We start from the raw sequence: 24,906 nt of genomic DNA on the forward strand, positions 1-24,906 counted from the left end.
AGTAGGATTTGTCAAATTGTGCAAAATTGTCATTGACAGCCTTGATGACATCCTCATTTGAAGAAAATTTTTTTCTACCGAGCCAAGTTTCTAAGTTTGGGAACAAGAAGTCACATGGGGCCAAGTTCGGAGAATACATTGGATGTAGAACCGATTCGAACCTCAATTCATGCAATTTTGCTATTGCGACGGCTGATGTGTCGGATGGTGCATTGTCTTGATGAAAGAGCACTTTTTTGTGTGCCAGTTTTGGCTGTTTTTTCTTCAGTTCTTTTTATAAAAAACAGTCCAATAATGACACATAATAGACTCCTGTTATTGTCTTACCGTTTTCGAAATAGTCTATCATGATAATTCCTTGGGAATCCCAAAAGCTGACAAAATGGTCTTCGCTTTTTTCAGTGCTCTCTCACAGGGCATTGTCCACTGTTTTGACTGCTGCTTGGACTCAGGTGTGTAGTGGTGGTGGACCCAAGTTTCGTCTACAGTTATGAATCGATGCAAAAAATCCTGTGAATTGCAATTGAACATCGCCAAACACTGCGTTGAAAATGTCTTTTCTAATGCATTTTTCATCAACAGTCAACAATCACAGTTCCCATCATGCATACAGTTTTTTTATGTGCAATTTTTCGTGCAGGATATTATACACCCATTCAGTTGAGATGCCTACAATCTCATGCACTTTCACTCAGTGGTCTTCCATAACTATACCATGGATTTTGTCAGTCATTTCCTTCATAGTGACCGCAGTCGGATGTCTGGATTGTGCTTCTATGGACTTACAACCACATTTAAACTTATTTATCCAAAAATAAATAGTCTTTAATGCTGGTGCAGAGTTCCCATGAACTGCATCTAACTCGGCTTTGATCTGCATGGCCGTCCACTTCTTCAAATAGTATTTTATTACTGCATGAAAGTCATTTTTCTCCATTTTTATGAATGTGAATACAATCGTTTTAAATGTTTGCCAAACAAGAACTATGCATCACACATGGCTAAAATTTTGCCAGGGGTCATGAAAAAGATGACACATGCTGACACTGGTATGAATGAACGAATTGTGTCGCTGTCTATCGGAAATTTACCAAACTTTTCAAACAACCTTTGTAATTTGGCGATGCATGTCTTCCAGATTATCTGTAGCACTCCTTTGCCTATAGCAACAACCAACTATATATTTTGTCTTACTGGCCTTAATCTCACACCAGACTGCTTCAAATGAACAGCCACTCTCCCACTTATCTCTCCTTTCTTTTTTTGGCTGCAATTCATCTGCTGTCATCAGCAATACCCCCCCCCTCCCCATCCTCTCATCTCTATCCTCCCTGAAAATACTAATCCCTTCACATACGATCTGTAATTGCATCATCTGCTGTTAGCTAAGTCTCACTAATGTCTATAACTTTTGACAAGATTGCACTAACCAATGCCATAAACTCCTCCCTCTTGTTCCTGATACTTCTGGCATTAGTATATAGAAATTGCAGCAGCAGCCCTTTAGGTTCCCACCCACTTTTACTTCCTGAATTGACTACCCTATTCACTATTTTGAGAGACTGGATTACGCACTTGGTCATTCTCACACTCACCTCATGAGTGTGAGAATGACCAACGTGCTTCCACCCTAATTGATTAAGTTTTCCAGAATTTGTGCTTCAGCATGCTTGACAAACAAAGCTCTCTAGACACCTAACACCAAAACCATTTAGATGCAGTCCATCAGCATTATACATATCCTTCTTTCTGTCAAACATAGACCACGAATCCTCAAATCTTACATCATTCCTTCTGCACAACCTACGTATAGACTTGTTAACTACCAACGTCCTCCTCTCCAGTTCTCCTCTATCATAGTGTGGCAGGAGACTTACAATCTTCACCTTCTTGCTCTTCAGTTTTGCCACTTCTAACAACTCCTTTACATCCTCTGTCATAGAATACTTCTCGCCTCTCAAATCATTTGTGCCAACCAAGACAGCCAGTTACTTCATCTTATAGCGTGTCTAATATCATGAATTTTTGCACCAGGGAAACATGATTTTGTCATGCTTTCATTAAGTACTCCCTTGATCGTTTATATATAAACTATATAAATTGCAGAAAAAATGTATGCTGTTTTCTGTACAGATTTTGCATAACATAGGTATCGGATTGACTTATTCTGTAGTTTTTTTTAGGGATGTACAATTTTGAGTTACATCAAGAGTGAAATATCATATGAAATGATTTCTCCAATCTGTTATAGCTTCAAGGAGCATATGAACAAAGAGAAAACACCATTAAAAAATGCATATCTCAAACTTCAGAAGAAGTCAGAACATTAAAAGATAAACGACTTTCAGACCAAGACAATTTAGATTTGCTAAAGAAACTCAGGAAAGAGCAAACAAAGGTATATGTTTTACTAATTTATTATTATTATGCTGTTGAATCTTAACAACTGACATAATTAAGATGTCGCATTGAAAATACAAGATTCTGTATAGTATGCTATAATGTGAATTTATTTATTTTTTATAATAATAGTAACATTTTTGACATTTATATCTTAGGTATTTAAGAAATGTTTTTGTCATTTTGGTCTATTTTCAAAATATTTACTTTGCATTAATTTTAAACATTATTATTATTATTATTGCTTATTTCATGGGCACCTCCGTGGGGTACTAAGACTCATCGTGAAAGACCCAAACTATCAACACAGTATCTATCATAATTCTCCTTGAAACCATTAATAGGCAAACCACTTAGAACTGACAGACAACCCATTCCATTTATTCACCATTGTCCAAGCAAAAAAATCTGGTCCTCATGCCCTTGCTAATCACACACTCTTATCCATCTTCCAGGGATGACCTCTTGTTCTACGCTCTCTAGCAAAGTGCTGAAATATTTCTCCTGCATCAGTCATATAAAATCCTTTAAGTAACTTAAATGTTTCTATCATACACCCCTGTTTTGCCTCTCAAACAACTTTTGCAATCCATAGACCACTCGCCTCTGGATCCTCTCCACAACTTTCTCATCCCCAAGAAACCCAGGTGACAAACCTGAGCATAGTAATCCAGATTTGGTTGTATCAAAGCTCTCTAAAGAGGAATGATCACTTCCTTATCTCTGCTTATTAGAGTGTTTTTCAATAACCAAGTAATCCTGTGAGCTACCCTGACTACTTTAATATTCGCTCTAAACTTCAACTGTCTATCTACTACTACTACCACCGCCCCAAAATGTGTGACTTCATCAACTTCCTGGAGTGCAGTTCCCTCAGTGTGGTACACAGATTGTAACCTTTATATCCCAAAATGTATATTTTACACTCTTCCAAATTAAATTTACATTCATTATGTTTTGTTCACACTGTCAACCTATTCAAATCATCTTGCAAGCTCTCTACATCATTTTCATTAAGTATTACCTTACCCAACTTTGTATCATCAGCCAACAACTGAATATCTCCTTTCAGATTATTTCCAGTATCATTTATGTACAAATTTAACAGCAGTGGTCCAAGCACAGAGCTCTGCATCACACCATTAGTCACCTGCCTTCCTCTCTATTCTGCTCCTCCATATACTACTTTTTGGTATCTGGCCTATAGAAGCAACCAGTTTTGTATTTTATCCTATCTGACTCACAATTTGAGACAGATTGACTCAAAAGAACTGCCATCTGCCCAACTGACTCCTAATCTTGTTCATTGCAATTCATCTGTTATCATCAGCAGTACTCTACTCCCTGTCCTCTCTACTCTATCTTTCCTGAAAATACTAAATCCATCACATTCCCTGTAACTATTTCATCTTCTGTTAGCCAAGTCTCACTAATGCCTATGTGGTATCCTGTCAAATGCCTTTGCAAAATCCAGCAGTATCATCATGCAGCCATTCCCTTTGTCCAACTCAGCTGTCACCCCATTATAAAACGTTAATAGATTACCAAGGCATGACCTTTACTGAGCCATGTTTCTCCTCATAGAGTCTCATATTCTTATCCACCCATTCATGAATTCTCATTTTGACCAACTTTTACCACCACTCTTGAAATACTGATTGGTCTATAATTTGTTACCCCAGACTTGGATTCTCCTTTATGCAAAGGAATTATTTTGCCCTCCTTCCACTCTTTTATGACTTTGCTAGATCCTGAGACTTAAACTAAACTACCTAGTCTAAGGCATTGCCATTTCCCCTGGACATTCTCGTAAAATCTTTTTATGACTTTGCTAGACCTGAGACAAACTAATACCCTTGCAAAATGATCACTCAATAGCTCAACAATTTCATCTGTCTCTGTTACCTCTCTACATCTGCACTCATTAAAGTTATCCTTTCATAGTCATTCTCCTTCTTACTTGCCACATTATGAAAAAACTCTTTGGGGTTGTCTTTTGACTGTTTGGCAAATTTCTTTTCATAATCTAATTTTGCCTTCCTTACCATTCTGGTCAGGAAGGCAAAATTTTATATATCTTTATATATATCCTCCACAACATTCTCTCTCTCTCTTTTCAGCTGATATTTAATGATACTACTCATTCATCTAACTCTCACCTGATTTACCCTCCTGATCTTGGGTATACAGTGTGATATTCTTCTTGCAGATATCCCTTGACTATCCCACATGCACTGTGAACATTCTTTCCTCGCAGAAATTTATGTCTTGGTACTGAAACCAAGCTGTCACTTAAGTGTATGATAATCACCTGCCTTATAGTTTTACATATACCCTTTTTTTATCTGGAATTTTCATGTTTTGCTACCTCCCAAGTCAAGACCACATGCTCACTTTCTCCAATTGGAGACAATGATACTACTTAAGTTATGGACAGGTCTCCTTACCCTATAACATGATCCAACACTCACGTACCTCAAGTCCCTTCTTTCACCTTCTACTTCAAGTAATTATTTCTCAGTAAGTGCATAAATTCCCTTTCATTCTTGCTGTGTGATCTTTTTTCCTTCCAATCTATGTCTCTGAAGGTAAAGTATCCCATAATAATTGACTTGCACTCATACTAATCTGCTGATGCATGTTTTCCCCATCATCCTTGGTAATCCTTGGCCTATAGCAGCAACCAATTTTGTATTTTACCCTATTTGCCTCAATCTTACACTAGATTGACTCAAAAGAACTGCCATCTGCCTGACTGACTCCTAATCTTGTTGGCTTCAATTCACCTGCTCTCATCAGCAGCACTCCACTCCACTCCCTGTCCTCTCTACTCTATCTTTTCTGAAAATACTAAATCCATCACATTCCATTCCTGTAACTATCTCATCTTCTGTTAGCTAAGTCTCACTAATGCCTATAACTTTTGACAAGTTTGCACTAATCAATACCAAAAATCTTCCCTCTTATTCCCAATGCTTTTAGCCTTAGTTTATAGAAACTCTAGCTTCCCCTTAGGCTCACAACTATCTTTACATCCTTAATTGACTATCCCATTCAATATTGTTGCCTGAGAGACTACATTACACTTTTTTGTTCATTCATACTGATTTGCTTCATGGGTAACTTCACCAACACTCTTCTGCATCTGCCCTAATTGCTTCAGTTTTCCTGACTTTGCACTTCTACACTCTCAGTGAATAAAGCTCTCTACAGACACCTTACTCCAAATTCATTTAAGTGCAGTCCTCAGCATTGTATAGATCTTTCCATCCATCAGTCTCAGATTATGTAGAGTTAGCTTGATGGAGACTATAACTCACTACAAGAAGTCTTTCCATTTTATACATGTCATACTTCACTTTAAATTCATTCACTATTGACACATTCACTAATCCAGTCTTGCAGCACATTCCATTCACACATTCTTTGTACATGAAAACAACACATACATATATTTGTGTACAGAATTAGAATTTTTAAACTTATTGGGATAGCCTTCCTCAAACAAACGAAAAAGAAAAACATATTTAAAAGTGTGAACATTTGCAGATATCAATTTTTTTCTTAAACAGTTAGCAAATCAGTACAGTAACACTGATGCTCAAGCACTATATGAAAACACAAAGACAGAAGTACCAAATGACACTGAAGCTTTAGAAGTCTTCAGTGTCATTTGGTGTACAAGTTTCTGGTATATGAAAAAAAAAAAAAAAAAAGCAAGTAAGGATAATATTGGAGTTATGCTAATCACATTTGCATGGTGATACCATTCATTATCACAGCAATTGCACTTAGAGTCATTTTTTGGCATATGTACCTATAGACTTATGCCAAAAACTTACTATAATAGTGGTCCAATAAAAGTGGTCTGGTTATAATGATGAAAAAGAAAAAATACTGTTTTGAATTATTTTGCTAATAGCTGCTTTAATAATGGAAATTACTTTTGAAGCATGCTCACCTGACAGTGCTTATGTCAGTAGTAGTGAAAGCAATAGATTGCAAAAGTAAGCTCTTATAATTGTTTATAATACAAATTGAAAATTTTCAGAGTTAAATTTGCTGTTCTTGAAACTTCATCTTTGAAAAACATCTCATGTTGTTCTCATGAAAACAACATGTACAGATAACCCTTGTATAATGCAGATGTGGGTTCCTTAGAAATGCTGCGGTATATAAATCGCATTGTGCAAGACTCAGATCACAAGAAAAAGTAGGGTTATGTTCCGAAATCGTTTTTTTTTTTTTTTTTTAATATATATAAACAACAATGGCATATCCAATAAAAATATATTTTTATTTAATCCAGGTAATTCATGTAAATTAAGAAAATATATAAACTATGAAACAAATACATAGTATAAGATTATAAAAATTACGAATTGTATGTAAACTTCATTGAACATAATGCATAAATTGTTTTAGGCAAAATAAAACAAAGTGCATATTTTAATCATCATCTCTGTCTTCAAAAATAACATCGTAGAAGTTCTTTATGTACAAGTGGCCAGACATTGTCATCACTTGGACATCATTTGTATAATTCTCATTGCATACTTTGGCTGGTTTAGTTATCAAGAAGTCAATAATAAGACCTTGCTTAACACTGTGCTGCAATTTTTTATTAAGTTCATAATATGGATCTAAACAAATATTCAATTGTCTCGTGAAATTTCTGGAGCGCTCCATTAAGGGATCATTATCTGTTAAATAATGCCTAACTTTCTTGCCAAGTCCCATCCTTCTGCTAATTTCTTTAAACTGAATTCTTTAACGGATTCATCACAATCAGAATCTTCGGCAGAACGTTCTTCACCATTTGTTCGATGTCATCTATTAATTGTACCAGTTCCTCATTTAAATTTGTTTCCCCATGAATTAATTCGCTAATTTTGTTTTCAACCATATTGCAAAAGCCCTCTCCACCAAAAATGTGTGCTACATTTATCATATGACTTAGCTTGGCATCCATTGGAGGTACGAAATTTTGTTTCAGAATGGCTTCAGGCCATATTTTTTTCCAACAAGCATTCATTGTATAGGGTTGTAATTCCTTAATGGACAGAGAAATAATTTTCACACAGTTGAATACCATTTTTTCCATTCTATACACCATAAAACTGTCAACTGCCTCTTCATGTTTTACTTTTTTCTTCTTTGAGTTCTTTATCTTCATCATCATCCTTTTAATTCATTCTATAACATCATATTTATAATTTCAGCTGGATGAATATTTTAACTGTTTAAATAGGTGCAAAACGGTAATATCTTGTTTTCATCTAAATAATAACTTGGCAAATGTGAAACTAAAAATTGAATTGAACAACACTATACTTCCATATAATACATTCCCTAAATACTTTGGAGTCACACTTGACCATTCTCTCACTTTCCGGCATCATCTTTCAAACTTGGCATATAAACTAAGGACATGTAATAATATCCTACAGAGACTCTGTGGCACTACCTGGGGTTCTAGAGCCTCTACTCTTCAGACAACAGCCCTTGCTTTGGTATTCTCAAGTGCTGAATATTGTGCTCCTGTGTGTGGCTAAATAGCCCTCACACAAGGATTATCAATTCTCAATTGAACAATACCTTAAGATTAATTAGGCTCTATTAGATCAACCCCAACATATTGGTTACCTCTTTTAGCAGGCATTATTCCTACAGAACTATGTAGATTGAATTCTTTAGTCCGTGAATTCGAAAAAATTGCTGGTAATCTGAACCTACCTATTCATCAGGATCTCCCAACTGTTAACGTCAATAGATTGAAATCTCGCCATCCATCACTACGAGCAGCAGAAGAACTAGTGCTAAATAATTTTAATTCTTTATCAAAGTGGGAAAAAACATGGAAGGAAAATACGAAAGAACATTTTCATGACATCTTTAAAGGTGATCAAATCATCACAGGATCAGATCTACCTCACAAAACATGGATGGTACTAAATAGAATTTGGACAAATCATGGCCTATGTGGAGATACTCTCTATAAATGGAACAGACAAACATCTCCAGAATGTGACTGTGGTGCTCCATGACAGACTATGCAACATATTGTAACAGAATGCATCTTCCGTGCTTATCAGAATGACTGGAATGACTTTTTACAAGCAGCTCCTGAAGCTGTGACCTGGATTACGAACTTAGATCTGAATTTATAATGATATATGTTTCTTTTCCTTATTATAACATATTAAGACTTTTACTTTTAACTCTTATTTTAATTTTCCAACTTCTTGGATTAGATCTGTGTTTTCCTTCAAAGTTTTAACTTAAAATATTAAATTCTTCAATTCTATTAATATATGACATCATGATTCTCTTTTTTAACATCATGTTTTTGCCGTGAGCTATGTATGTATAATTTCAGCATCTGATTTTATTTCGAATTCACTTTCGGTTCTACCTGTAATCCATTCTGTAACATCTGGATTTATATTTTTAACCAAATTATGCACATTTTGAATTTCCTCTTTTTTGTGTATCACCGTAGTTATCTTGGTAAATTTTAGAAGGCCACAGTTTTTTTCCATGATGCTTGAATTGTTTCAGGTTTAACGGCTTCCCAAGCAGCAGCAACTGAGAATGCTTTATCCTTCAAATTTATATTTTTTATTGATGTGGTAACGCCATAATTTTGGGAAATTACATTTAAAAGCAGGTCTTTACAATAATTTTAATTTAATGGATTGTATTATGATCTGATCCATTGGTTGCAACAATGGAATACAATTAGGAGGCAAAAACATAGCCATAAAATTTCCGTCCTCACTACTCAATTCAATTACTGGAGGATGTCCAGGACAGTTATCCAATAATAAAAGTGCTTTCTGTTCTAAATTCTGGGATTTTAAATAAGTTTTAACAGACAGTACGAAATCGTTGCGAAACCAGTTTAAAAAAAGTTTGACATTCATCCATCCTTTACATTGACTTTGGTATAAAACCGGAAGGCAGCAATTCTTAAATGGTCTGGGTTTTTTGATTTTCCAATCATAAGTAACTTTATGTTTTCCTGAGGCATTTGCACCAGGCATTATCGTGACACGCTCTTGGGACATTTTTCAACTGGGCGCTGAGGCTTCATTTCTGTGAATTAGAGTTTTCTCTGGTAACTATCCTGAACAAAGACCACTTTTGTCCGCATTATAAATTTGATCATTGGTTAAATTTAATTCAAGAATTTTTTCTAAAAAAAGCTTTTTGGAATGATTCTATCACAGAAACATCACTAGACAGTTTTTCCCCTGATATTGATAGATACCGAATACTGTGGCGTTTCTTAAGTTTTTCTAGCCAACCATCACTTGCTTTGAATTTCTGATCTGGGTAAATTTGTGAATGGAAATGCTTTGCTTTCTGTTTTAAAATGTCTCTGTAGATGGGAGTATGACGACTTCTTTCTTGAAGAAACCACGTGTAAACAGCAGAATCAACTAAAGAAAAATTACTTGTTTTCAAAGTTTGTCTCTTGCTTGTTCTGTGGTTGAAACATAAGTTAAAATCCTGTTTTTTTTTTAATAAAATTTTTTTTTTATGTCACTGATTGTAGATTTGCCGACATTGTATTCAGTAGCAAGTTGTACAGCTGCTTCACCCTTTTCTAGATGCTGAATTATGTTACGCTTATCCAACAATGATAATGTCACGTGTTTTCTTTTGGTAGGCTTTGACCCAGTAGCCATTTTAACAAAATAAATTTTAGTTTTAAAAACAGTAAAATAAAAAATGAAGTTAATAAACAATAAAACCTCACTTTTAAAATTTATCTGAAAAATAAAATCACACTTACTAAAATAATCAATAATCAAACACAAAACAATAAATGTCAAAACTTTTTTTCTTTCAAACTGCAGTTCAGATTACTGGAGGGTTCGGACTAAAGAGGTTGAGATTTGCGAGATACCATTGTATATAAAAATTGGATAGAACTCTCTTACTCAGTTTCACACAGACAGAATGAATCTATCCATATGAAATTAGCCCCCTTTCATATAGACAAAACAAATATTATATTTGCTTATGCATTCTACAACAAGTCATGTGAAAGATTTTACTGGCAATTTAACTTCAGAAGAATTTTCATTTAGAAACTCCAGTTATTTACTTGTTTTTCCAGCATTAAATTCTTCTTCTCATCAGGAATAAGCATTTGCCTGTTCCATCATCATGTCTTTCTCCCTCCTCTTTTTCTTTTCCCACTCCCTTTTATTTCCCCTTCGGTCTATATTTACTTCTTTTGTCATTCAAGATTTCTCTATCTTATATAATTGCTTTTTCCATTTCTTTCAGTATATTTTTACTTGTGCTATATAAAAAATGAAGCCATGAAGGGTTAGATATTTATAGCATCTAACCTCATCCAATGTAGGATTTTTCAGTTTAAGGTGAGTTAGTTGATCTCATAAGAAGATAGCAATCTTTGGCTTTTTGTTCAAACACGGGCAAATCAGCTAGGAGAATACATACAATTTACAGGCAAAAAAGTACTATTGGTGGTGGACTGTATTGTGTTCTCGGGTGGATTAAGTAAGTAGTGGAGAGGGCGAGTTGCATGCAGTCGAGTAGAATACCTTCCTTTTGATGAGTCTTTGTAACCCTTAGAATTTCAACATAATACTATGTCTTGATTTCTTGTATCATTGATTATTGTACATCCATTAATGTTCTTAAAACTCTTAATTTTTAAGAACAGTATCTGCTGTCTTTATTGTACTTTGATGGTTCTTCTTTTTAAACAGTCCCTATTTCTGAACCACATAATGGAGTGAGGTGGCCATTATTTTATATAGCAAAATCTCCCAAATTCTTTTGGATAATATTAAAAGAAACTTGGGCACAAAGAATAATGTAAAAGGAATCAAGTGATAAATGTGACAAAAACTAGGGACTGTTTAAAAAGAAGAAACATCAAAGTACAATAAAGACAGATTGAGATCTGTCTTTATTGTACTGGGATTGAGATGTTCTGGATGCTGGAAGTTAGGAGATAAATAATCATTAATACAATGTTCCAACATAAATAGAAGTGCGAAAATTCTTTGAAAACGTTACTTGGAAAGATTGTTAAATGATACACGAAGCTTCAGAATTGTGATAGAAAAATATTCAAGAATGCAGTTAGGAGTACTTATCCATACTTGAGAGAGAAAAGGCTACCAAAAATCTGCAGAAAGACAGCTGAGTAGATGATATTCAACCAGAAATGCGGAATTATGGCAGTGTAAAATTTTACAGTGCCTGCAATGTATGATTCAGAAGGTCGAATTCCAGATGGTTGGAGTAGAACTCTCATTAACTCATATACTTTAGAAAATAAAACTGAGCGTAAGAATTACAAAGGAATTTCTTTACAGAGTCAAAGATAAGATTTATGCAGACACACATCAGAAGAGGGCAAAAAAAAATTGTGAAAGAGAAAATTTGGAGAAGAACAAATTGGGTCTAGACCAGATATGTTTGTCGGGATCAGGTTTTCACTTTAAGACAAATAGTTTAAGACAGAGCAATACATAGTCTATATTTAAGTTGTTAGTAAGCAGTTAGAATTGAAGGAAATACATGAAGATGGTTTGATGTAAAATCAGGTGTAATGCACATTATCTCCACTTTTATTCATCATCTATGTGGATCACATTATAGAGGAAAGTGGTATGAAACCTGATATCAAAATTGGAAATGCTAATCTCAGTTCTTTACTTTATACAGATGGTTATATTTCTAAATAAATTCATTACAAATCTGCAGGATTCCCCTGACTAAACTGAATAACTGCTGTGATAAATGTGGTATGAAAATCAGCAGTAAAAATACAAAGACACAGAAACATTAAAAACGTCAACTGCATTCTGAATGAAGAACCTATAGAACAAGTAAAACATTTCAGCTATTTAGGCATAATTTTTAGCAAAGATGGCAAGTTAAATCTGGGAATAGACAACAGAATAGGAAAAGCTGGTATGGTGAGTAGCCAGCTGAATTAATTTATATGGAATAAGAAAGAAATTAGCCGAATCACCAAACCAACAGTATACAAGGCAGTGTGCAAACCAGTTTTAACTTATGGATCTGAAAACTGGGGTAGAAATAAAACACTTGATGAAAGACCGGAAACCACAGATATGAGAGTTTTTACAAAGATTAGGAGAGTGAACAGATGACACCAATGGCAGTATCATATTAAAAACGAGGGTATTAGGAAAGAACTTGATATTGTTAGCATTGAGGAATATATTATCACAGCTAATCTCAGGGGGCATGGTCACCCATGTGATTGTACTTCAATATCTATCCCTTCAATTATCAGAACAGTGAATTTCCTTTATATTTAAATTGTAAAGCAGCAGTTATAATTAAAGGACATATAAGAAGATGGTTAGGTGCAAAATCAGGTATAAGACAGGGGCACAAACTATCTTCACTCTTATTCATCATCATCATCTCTATGGATCATAGTATGAATGAAAATGACATAAAAACTGATATCAGAATTGGAGGTGTTAATCTCAGCTGTTTACTTTATGCAGATGATTTATTTTAATCTTAAATAAATTCATTACACGATTTGTTAATTAAACAGCTGAGATTGTGTGCAAGATTTGTTAATTAAACAGCTGAGATTGTGTGCAAGATTTGTTAATTAAACATGAATAACTGCTGTGACAGACTTGGCATGATATCAGCAAGAAAAAGAAAAGACTATGAAAATAGGCAGGAAAACATTGGGTGCATACTGAATGGAGAACCTCTAGAACAAGTAAAATATTTCAGTTATTTAAGCATAGTTTTTAGTGCAAAGACAAATTAAATATAAAAATAGACAACAGAATAAGCAATCTAACATGGGAATGTCAGATTGCTTATTCTGTTAACCTCTCCTCTCCCATCTGTTTAAATGACGTGGTCATTTAAACAGATGAGAGAGGAGAGGTTAATAGAACTGGTAATTGATGCCAAAATATTACAGAAAAAATCTAGCAGATTATCAAGATCTAAGTGAATTGATGCACTTCAAGTGCCTTAGAAAACCTGAAATATAAGATCTCTGACAGTTTTGGAGTCTCTTGACAGATAATGGACTAATTTGGATGAAAATTGTTGATAGGAAGTTAGTAATAATGTAAACTTTTTATGTAGTATTATAATTATATACTGTACACTATTTGAGGGGTAGTTATCAGGAATTTGATGATGAAATCTGATGGTAATATTCAGAATCATGTGCAATATAACTTAGCTATTAAAACTAATCTACTCTTTTTGCATATAATTATTATATATTTGTTATTTATTTCTTATTTATAGTTACGCTTATTGCAAAATGAACTTAATGTAGAAGAAGTTGTTAAAGATCGAAGTTTAAAAGTGAGTATAAAATCAGTTCATAACTTATGTTTCTAATCTTTTTTTTGGTTTTATTATTTCTGTTGCTCAATGCTTGGCTAGTTTTTTCAAATGTTCAGTTCAGTAACTTTCTAGTAATATGTTACAACAGAATGAATAATCACTAGATTAAAACTGCTGTTGTATAATGTCAAATTGTGGAATTTGATAACATTGAAGCTAAAGAAATATTAGGAAACTTTTATACGTTCTATAATGAATATGAAGAACTAATTAGAGTTTCTCATCAAATGTTTGATCCTGTTCTTCGAATGCCTTTTCCTTAGTTCAGCTACTAAGTGACCATCCAGCCTGTTTCCTGCACACTTGGCTGGAAACTGGCTAATGGGGGCAGTATCCTGGTATGGCAATTATTCAACTGGGTGTCTGTGGGTTCTCTCTTCCCTATTGAACTCGACTTGAGTGCTGATTCTTACCTGGGGATTGTTTCAGACCAGGTATTGCTATATATGATGACAATGTCCCAATATCACAAGGCTCATATTCTGCTGTCAAAGTTTGAAGAGCGGGGTGCTTAAGGATCAAAGCTGTATAACTGAGAGGCCTCCACATAGCCTTTAAAGGAATGCGGAGAACCGACCAGGGCTTCTGACCTAATGTCCAATCCTCACCTTCTCGTGGTGCACCCTGCTGGGTATCTACTTGGATACTGAACGAACGAGGATGGGCTGGCAATTTGGAATTTAGCCATCCAAATTGTATTCTTATTGGTTAAACCAACATAGAAAATGATGGTGCAACATGACAAAATTTTATGCCGGCTGGGGCATCACCCGGTTATACAATGCCCCCGTTGTTTTCGCCAGGGAACCAGGGCGAACAGCGAAAAGTCAGCTACTGGAACAAATCTGAAAACAAACCCCAACTCAACATCACCAGAGTTAAAGATCGGTACTATCAACGTAAGAAGCCTGAATGGCAAAGATGAAGCTAGCTGAGGAATTAGATAAGTACCAGATCGACATAATAGGGGTGACTGAAACAAAAAAAAACAAAACTGGTGAAATCTTTCTGAGCAATAAATACAAAATGTTATATTCAGGCAAAGACAATCAAGGAAAAGGAGTAGCCATAGTATTCAACACAAAATACGAGGCCAATCTTCTTGAATGGCAGTCAGTCTCAAGTAGAGTAATGTGGGCAAATGTGAGAATGGAGAACTGGACAATGAGACTTATTTGTGCCTATGATCCCACAGAAGGTTCTACTAAGGTAGAAGTGGAGGAATTTTTTGAGGCTTTAGAAAAAGCAACTGACACAATGAAAAAGGAAAAGTTGGTCCTTGTTGGGTATCTAAATAGCAGAGTAGGAAATGATTGTGAGACATACAAAAATATTTTGGGAAAATTTGGAGAAAAGAGCAAAGCTAATAATAATGGCATATATCTGTTGGATTTCTGCTCAGGACATGGACTGGTTATTACTAACACCATGTTCCAACATAAAAATGTGCACAAATTTACATGGAGAGAAGAGGCTAGGAATAAGAAAAGTCTCATTGATTGTGTTATTGTTGATAGTGATATTTTCTCCCTTGTGCAGGACACCAGAGTGTACAGAGGATTTGAAATTGGAAGTGATCACTATTTAGTCTTGAGCAGGATAAAATTGAATTTCATATTGAAAAGAATAACATGTAAGAAAGTTTTAAAGCGAATAAAAGTTGAGCAGCTCTCAGATGTGAACTGTAGACTAAAATACAGAAATATTATTGAAAAGAAAATGAAAGAGTTTGAGAACAGGAATCAAACCTTGGAGATTCAGTGGCAAACTCTGAAGAAAACATTGATTGATTCTGCCAGAGAGGCATGTGGTGAGGTTGTCTGCAAGGATAAAAAAATCAGAACTCCCTGGTGGACACAGGAATTTAAAGAGGCAGTGAAGGAAAAAAAGAAAGTATATCAAAGGTTCCTGGCAATAAGTCAGCTTTTGCTTGTAGAGAATACAGACACAAATGTAAGAAAGCGAAACATTTTGTAAAACTAGCTAAACAAAAGTCATGGGAAGACTTTTGCAAGAATATAGAAAATAAATATCAAGAAGGTGGCAAAATGTTCTGGAGGTTGTTGAAGAAGCTTAGGAATGGAGAAAAGAATGCTGTATAAGGAGTTAGAGATGATAAAGGTGACATGAAAATGGGAGAAAAAGATATCCTTGAAGTATGGAGTAATTACTTCAAAAAATTGCTAAATGAAACAAGCAGTAATAGCACAGCGGTAAAAAACACTCAACAGGCAAACTGTCAGGAATACATATCCATACTTGAAGTAGAAAAAGCCATCAAAGGCTTAAAATGTGGAAAGGCAGCAGGAGTAGATGATATTCGACCAGAAATGCTGAAGTATGGTGGTATAAAAGTCTTACAGTGGCTGCACTGCAAGACTATCTGTTGTCTTTAATCTTTGGTCAAATGTTTTACTTCTGACCCACCTCTCCTATCCGTAAGTTAAAACTGGTTTGAACACTGTCTTCTATAGATCTAATTTAGTGTTCGGACTAATTTCAATCTTATTCCATATGAATTTATTCAATTGACTTCCCACCATACCAGCTTTGCTGATTCTGTTGTCTATTTCTATATTTAATTTACCATTTTCAGTAAAAATCGTGCCTAAGTAGCTGAAATGTTTTACTTGTTCCACAGGTTCTCCATTCACAACACAATTGACATTTCATTTTCAACGAGTCTACCTATTTTCGTTGCCTTTGTCTTTTTATTGCTGACCTTCATACCATATCTATTACAACAGTTATTCAATTTAGTCAATGAATCTTGCAAACTTCTAGCGGATTTATTTAGAAGTATAACATCATCCGCATAAAGCAAAAGCTGACATTTACATCTCCAATTCTGATATCATACCACTTTCCTTCATTATTTAATACCACTTTCCTTCATTATGTGATCCATGTAGATAATGAATAACACAGGGGATAATGTACATCCTTGTCTCACACCAGATTTAACATTAAACCATCTTCCTGTACTTCCTTCAATTCTAACTGCTGACTTGCAACTCAAATAAAGACTAAGTCTCGCTTGATATAATGCCCTATTGACACCATATAACTGTAGCATATTGAATAGCTTCTCTCTCTTGGCACGTTTTCATAGGTGCCAAGAGAGAAGCATTTTGTCGATCTTTTCCAGATCCACAAAACATACAGATCTTTGTTACATTCCCATGTTTTCTCAACTATTTGTTGTAAAGTGAAGATCTGATCCTGACAGCCTCTATTTGACCTGAATCCAGCTTGTTCTTCACCAAGCTTTTCTTCCACAATTCTTCTCAACCGTTTTTCAAGTATACGTGCATAGATTCTTGCCAGGAACACTCAGTAAGGAAATACCTCTGAAATTCTCACATTCAGTTTTATTTCCCTTTTTATATATGGGTACTGTTAGAGCTCTATTCTTATCATCTGGAATTCGTCCCTCTGTCCAGGCCTTCTGAACTATGCACTGCAGCCACTGTAAGACTTTTATACCACCATACTTCACCACTTCTGGTCGAATATCATCTACTCCTGCTGCCTTTCCACATTTCAAGCCTTTGATGGCTTTCTCTACTTCAAGTGTATGGATATGTATTCCTGACTGTGTGTCTGTTGAGTGTTTTTTTACCAATCACTACTTGTTTCATTTAGCAATTTTTCGAAGTAATTACTCCATACTTCAAGGATGTCTTTTTCTCCTGTTTTCATGTCGCCTTTATCATCTCTAACTCCTTTTACAGCACTCTTTCCTCCATTTCTAAGCTTCTTCAACAACCTCCAGAATATCTTACCACCTTCTTGATATTTATTTTCTATGTTCTTGCCAAAGTCCTCCCATGACTTTTGTTTAGCTAGTTTTGCAAAGTGTTTTGCTTTCTTACATTTGTTTCTGTATTCTCTAAGAGCAAAAACTGACTTATTTGCCAGGAACTTTTGATATGCTTTCTTCTTTTCCTTCACTGCATCTTTAACTTCCTGTGTCCACCATGGAGTTCTCATTTTTCCATCCTTGCAGACGACCTCACCACATGCCTCTCTAGCTGAATCAATCAAGGTTTTCTTCAAGGCTTGCCGCTAAATCTCCAAGGTTTGGTTCCTATTCTCAAACTCTTTCATTTTTTCTTCAATAATCTTTGTGTATTTTAGTCTACAGTTCACATCTGTGAGCTGCTCAACTTTTATTCTCTTTAAAACTTTCTTACATGTTCTTCTTTTCAATATGAAATTCAGTTTTATCCTGCTCAAGACTAAATTGTGATTGCTTCCAATTTCAAATCCTCTGTACACTTTGGTGTCCCGCACCAGGGAGAAAACATCACTGTCAGCAATAACATAGTCAATGAGACTTTTCTTATTCCTTGCCTCTTCTCTCCATCTGAATTTCTGCGCATTTTTATGTTGGAACATGGTGTTAGTAATAACCAGTCCATGTCCTGAGCAGAAATCCAACAGGTATTTGCCATTATTATTAGCTTTGCTCTTTTCTCCAAATTTTCCCAAAATATCTTTGTATGTCTGACAATCATTTCCTACTCTGCTATTTAGATCCCCAACAAGGACCAACTTTTTCTTTTTCATTGTGTCAGTTACTTTTTCTAAAGCATCAAAAAATTCCCCCACTTCTACCTTAGTAGAACCTTCTGTGGAACCATAGGCACAAATAAGTCACATTGTCCAATTCCCATTCTGATATTTGCCCACATCACTCTACTTGAGACTGCCTGCCATTCAAGAAGATTAGCCTTGTATTTTGTGTTTAATACTATGGCTATCTCTTCTTTTCCTTGATTGTAATTTCCTGAATATAACATTTTGTATTTATTGCTCAGAAAGATCTCACCAGTTTTTGTCTTTTTTTGTTTCAGTCACCTCTATTATTTCGATTTGGTACTTATCTAATTCCTCAGCTAGTTCCATTTCTTTGCCATTCAGGCTTCTTATGTTGATAGTACCGATCTTTAACTCTGGTGATGTTGAGTTGGGATGTTTTTTCAGATTTGTTCCAGTAGCTGACTTTTTGCTGTTCGCGGTGGTTCCCTGGCGAAAACAACCAATGCTTGTTTAACCGGGCGATTGTATATTGGTTTAAGCCAATAAGAATACAATTTGGTCGGCTAAATCCCAAATTGCCAGCCCATCCTTGTTCGTTCAATATTCAGGTAGTTACCCAACAGTGTGCACCACGAGAAGGTGAGGATTGGACATTAGTTCAGAAGCCCTGGTCGGTTCTCTGCATTCCTTTAAAGGCTGTGTGGAGGTCTCCTCTCAGTTATACAACTTTGACCCTTAAGCACCCCATAGCCATGGTATTCAACACTAAATACTAGGCTAATCTTCTTGAATGGCAGTCAGTCTCAAGTAGAGTAATGTGGGCAAATATAAGAATAGGGAACTGGACAATGAGACTTATTTGTGCCTATGGTCCCACAGAAGGTTCTTCCAAGGTAGAAATGGAGGAATTTTTTGAGGCTTTAGCAGGATAAAATTGAATTTTATATTGAAAAGAAGAGCATGTAAGAAAGTTTTAAACTGAATAAAAGTGGAGCAGCTGTCAGATGTGAACTGCAGACTAAAATACACAAACATTGTTCTAGAAAAAATTAAAGAGTTTGAGAACAGGAACCAAACCTTGGAGATTCATTCAGTGGCAAAGCCCGAAGAAAACGTTGATTCAGCCTGAGAGTTACATGGTAAGGTTGTCTGCAAAGATAGAAAAGTCTGAACTCCATGGTGGATATAGGAAGTTAAAGAGACATTGAAGGAAAAGAAGAAAGCTTATCGAAATTGTCTGGTGAATTAGTCAGCTAGTGCTCTTAGAGAATTACAGAGACAAATGTAAGAAAGCTAAACAAAAGTCACAGGAAGACTATTAAGAACATAGAAAATAAATATGAAGAATGTGGCAAAATATTCTGGAGGCTGTTGAAAAAGCTAAGAAATGGAGGAAAGAGCACTATAAAAGGAATTAGAGATGATAAAGGTGACATGAAAACTGGAGAAAAAGATATCCTTGATGTATGGAGTAATTAATTCGAAAAATTGTTAAATGAAACAAGCAGTGAAAGCACAGTGCTAAAAAACACTCGCCAAGAATGCAATCAGGAATACATATCCATACTTGAAGTAGAAAAAGCCATCAAAAACCTAAGATGTGGAAAGGCAGCCAGAGTAGATGATGTTCGACCAGAAATGCTCAAGTATGGAAGTATAAAATTCTTACATTGCCTGCACTGCATAGTTCAGAAGGCCTGGACAGAGGGATAAATTCCACATAATTGGAGTAGAGCTCTCATAGTAGCCATACACAAAAAGAGGAAAAAAAAAACTGAATATGAGAATTGCAGAGGTATTTCCCTACTGAGTATTCCTGATAAGATTTATGCAAGTATACTTCAGAAACTGTTGAGAAGGATTGTGGAAAGGAAGCTTAGTGAAGAACAAGCTGGATTCAAGTGAAATAGAGGTTGTCAGAATTTTCACTTTATAGCAAATAGTTGCAAAATTGTGGGAATATAACAAAGATCTATATTTAAGTTTTGTAGACCTACAAAAACATATGACAAAGTGTCAAGAGAAATGCTATTCAAAACGCTACAGTTATATGGTATCGATGGCGGAATTATATGGAAGTAATACTTAGTTTTTATTTGAGTTGTAAGTCAGCAGTTAGAATTGAAGTTAGTACAGGATGATGGTTTGATATTAAATCTGATGTCAGACAAGGATGTACATTAATCCCCTCTGTTATTCGTTATATATATGGATCATATTATAAAGGAAAGTGGTATTGAACCTGATAAAATTGGAGATGCTAATCTCAGCTCTTTACTTTATGCAGATGATGTTATGCTTTTAAATAAATCGTATATTGAAATTGAAAATTTCAGATGTACTGTATTTATTTAAAAGTATCAACTGCATCATGAATGGAAAACCTATAGTATAAGTAAAACATTTCAGCTACTTAGGCATAATTTTAATGCAAATGGTGGATTAAATATGGAAATAAACAACAGAATCAACAAAGCTGGTGTGGTAGGGAGTCTACTGAATAAATAAATTTATATGGAATAAGAAAGAAATTAGCCAAAACACTAAATTAGCTGTATACAAGACAGTGTTCAAGCCAATTTTAACTTATGGATTTGAGAGCTGGGTTAGAAATAAAACACTTGACCGAAGACTAGAGACCACAGATATGAGAGTCCTGAGAAAGATTAGAGGTGTGAACAGATGGCAATATCATATTAAAAACAAGGATGTTAGGAAAGAACTTGACATTGTTAGCATTCAAGAATGTGTTAGCTAATCGCATGGAAAGGTTAGCTTAGCAAACAGGTTTTTGATTCCAAAATGAGCAGAGAAAAGACCCAGAGGAAGACCAAGGTCTAGGTAGATTGATTCAGTCAAAAGAGCATTAGAGGCCAAAATTATTAGACAGTATTTGAGTACATATGTGCAATAGACTAATTTGGAGGAAAATTGTTGATAGGAGATTAATAAGAATGTAAAGTTAATCATGTAGTGCTATCATAGTAGCCTATACACTTCTTGAGGGCATACACCAGAACATTGATGCTGACTGATAAATTATCTTAACTTTTTTTTGTGCGAAGTTTACTTCTCTATTTTCACTGTTGCTCTTTTCCTTTTATATTCTTTTGCAACATCTGGTTTTCTTGAGATTGATGCTTAATGCTTTTAAATTACATTCTTAGTTTTTTTAAATTACAAAGACCTTCTCCCCACCCATATTTATGTATGGGTGGGGAGAAGGTCTTTAGCCTACCCATGGTACAAATGTTCATAAGTTTTATAACCTTTCATGGATGAGAACCACATAAAAATAAATACATAAATAAATAAATAAAAAGTTTGCACATGAAGTAGTTTCACAACTAAGCTACTTGTATATAGAGGCTGATAACTTTACATCATTGCCTTAGTACCCCCATAATGCTAATCACATATCCTTTTGGATATGTATAATTCTGTGCATTATGGGATACCTAGGCAATTGATGGGAATTCATCAGCCTTTATATATATGAGTAGCCTAGTTGTGAAGATACTTCATGTGTAATTTTTTTTTTTTGTTTTCACTTAAGTAAAGGATTAAACAAGAATATAATTTCTTGGCAAGTTTCATTTAATTTGTAACCAAGTGAAAAAACTTTTTACATCTATCTCTAATCCAGAGAATTTTAATAATAAAGGTGATAGACTTTTTTACTACTTGTATATGGGAAACAAGGACTTCTGCATCAGTTCATCTTTCATATGTCAGATGGCCAATATGTGTGAGCCAAATGCTCAGTAATGTCTAATAACAAACATCCATAAAACCACACTGAATAGGTAGTTAAAAAAAAAAAAAACTTATACCATTAGCCCACAATAGGTGAGCCAAGTGCTGAATAATTATCCTTAATCTAACATTTTCTGCACAATAATGAACCATAGGTGCAATCAATTCATCATGCCTGTACAGTTATAATTAAACCTTGATATCTCTTCTGGGTCTAGCTCCCACTGATTGAACCTCAGTAAAAGTCAAACTGGTTTAGGTAGTGACCCTTCTCGTAATGCATAGCATTATACACATTATATATGCGCTTTGCAGTGTGGGTTTGCTAAGGCAATCAATGTGAAGTCATTAGCCTCTGTATACAAGTAGCCTAGTTCTGAAACCATTTCATGCACAAACTTTATTTACTTACACTTGGATGAAGGATTAAACAAAAATATAATTTTTTTAGCAAGTTTAATTTAGAATTATAGATATTGTTGTTTGTGAATATGTTGAATGTGTTGCCAGAGGCATTTATAAGCAGTTGAGGACGTTTTATCGAAATGGTAAACTCCTGGTTTATAGCTTACATACAATAAAGTACTTTGTCATTTATTAAAAATTCTCTATAACTTTTAATTATTGTGTTTTCTTTCTTTCAGGTGTTTTATGAAAGGTGTAGGTTTTTTTACAAGCCCCAAGATTTAAAAGTTTGACAAGGACCTTAGTTACTATTTTTTTACATTAGAATATAATTCTCATCATGTTCTTTACCAGCTGAAATTCATTTAGGTATTTGCTGAATGTAATTTAAATCAGTTGGCACCTTTTTTATGTATGAATGAATATAGAGGAAATGATCAAGAATTAAATACTGCATAAGTTCATATATACTCATCATAGTCAGTTTTTATATTTTGGGTAGAAACACTAATACCAATAAAAAATCAAGGTTCTAATAAATAGTTGTTCTTTTATTAATTTTAAAATACTCTCTAATGAATAACTGTTCATCTAATCATAAGAAAATTTGTTTGTATTAATTACCCTGGAAGAATTTTTGATATTCCCTGCTATCATAATCATTATAGTTAACTTCTAAAAGAATTCACTTTATTTTATTTTATTTTTAAATTTTTTTGTAAGCTGTCATCTGGGAAAATTTTCGACAGCATGCCATATGTAACTTAAAATTATTTGCTCATAAAAGAAGTATGTGAAAATTAATGTTTTATTATCTCTGATAATAATAATGATGATAATAATAATTAGTAAAGAGTGTGGTGTATATAATTGACGTTCACTATAACAGACTTTTAGGGACCAAAGAATTAAGTTTGTTAGAGCATATTTTCTTTATCATTAATATTGTTTTTTTAAGGTGTGATTTTCCATAGCTACTTATAGTGAATGAAGTCCCTGTATTTGCTATATATATATAGTGAGAGTTGACTGTATCGCCATTCCTTAGGTAGCTAATTTGCGTGCGGTTCATAAATTTGTTATAGGTTATCTACCGAATTTTTTACTGTTTTGTGATCTTTAGCCTTAAAACACTAATTTTATGTATATCAATAGCAAACTTTCATCAGAATGACTACTGAAAAATGTTTTTAATGTATACAACTTTTTCAAAATTCTGAATTTATTATTTTTGTTTCAGATGCATTAAAAGCAGGAACCATTGTTATTATTATTTTTTATTTTTTTTCCCATATTCCATACACATTTTAGTCTTGTGTTTGGCATATATGACATTGCTATTATACTTGATACAGCAGGTGGTTGCTATCTGTCTTCTGTGAAAGACATAAAATAATTCTTCAATTATCCAATCATGCTGAGAAAGCATTTTGCTGATTGAAGAAGTGAAAGGTACAATAACTGAAGGGGTCTGACATTGATTATTTTTGTTTCAGATACATTAAAAGCAGGAACCAAAAAATCAAATCAAAATCAGCTAACGCCTTTTTTTTTTCCCGTATATACGGGAGTAGGCAAGGCCATTTAGCCCTATCTAACTTTTGGAGACTGAGTGGGCAGTTCAATCTCCACTGGTACCCAATCAGAGACAGATGGCCCAAGGCTATCACTAATTAAGCGGTGCGCAGTGAAGAGAGGCGGCTCAAATGTGCCGCCATCTCGTGGTCTCTAACCCTAACACAATATATTTAATGTCTGAAATAATGTGGGTTCTACGGTCGATTTTCTTGAATTTACAGGACGAAAAACCCGAGTTTCCGGGAGGAAAAACCTGCTTGCCCGTGCCAGAGATCGACTAACTCGGGAACCGGTCGAAAAAAGGCTTAGAAAAATTTCCTCTAGTCGCCGACTAGACTCGAAACCAAGACTTCCTTCGTGCGGCCTAGCGCGGTGGTGTGCAAACGCCACATCCACTGAGCTACACAGTTAAGCAGGAACCATTATTATTTTTTTTTTTTTTTTTTTTTTTTTTTTTTTTTTTTTTCCATATTCCATACACATTTTAGTCTTGTGTTTGTCATATATGACATTGCTATTATATTTGATGGCATATATGACATTGCTATTATTATACTTGATGCAGCAGGTAGTTGCTATCTGTCTTCTGTGAAAGACATAAAATATATCCCTCAATTATCCAACCATGCTGAGAAAGCATTTTGCTTGATGAAGAAGTGAAAGGTATAATAACTGAAGGAGTCTGCCATGCTAACCCAATTTATAGGTCAGTTAATTGAAAATTCATGCATTTGAAGGTTGGATAATTGAAAGATCACAGTTTTTGCTTTTATAGGATAATCTGGATTCTAAAACCTTTGGTTTCTG

General features: G+C 34.6%; 1 protein-coding gene across 1 annotated transcript in view; it reads left to right on the plus strand.

Annotated features, from left to right (window-relative positions):
• The window catches only part of Ccdc58 (Coiled-coil domain-containing 58), an 82,019-nt gene extending 58,231 nt beyond the window's left edge, over positions 1–23,788 (plus strand). The window contains exons 3-5 of the mRNA XM_090409372.1: positions 2,252–2,398; positions 13,714–13,773; positions 22,761–23,788. Of these exons, the coding sequence (XP_090265498.1) occupies positions 2,252–2,398; positions 13,714–13,773; positions 22,761–22,814 (261 nt within the window). The 3' untranslated portion in view covers positions 22,815–23,788. The remainder of the gene's footprint in view (positions 1–2,251; positions 2,399–13,713; positions 13,774–22,760) is intronic.
• Positions 23,789–24,906: the final 1,118 nt, after the last annotated feature.

The sequence above is a fragment of the Typopeltis vanoorti genome, chromosome 19 (genome assembly GCF_054136105.1).
Source record: "Typopeltis vanoorti isolate ZY-2024b chromosome 19, IOZ_Tvanoo_1.0, whole genome shotgun sequence".
Lineage (NCBI taxonomy): Eukaryota > Metazoa > Arthropoda > Arachnida > Uropygi > Thelyphonidae > Typopeltis > Typopeltis vanoorti.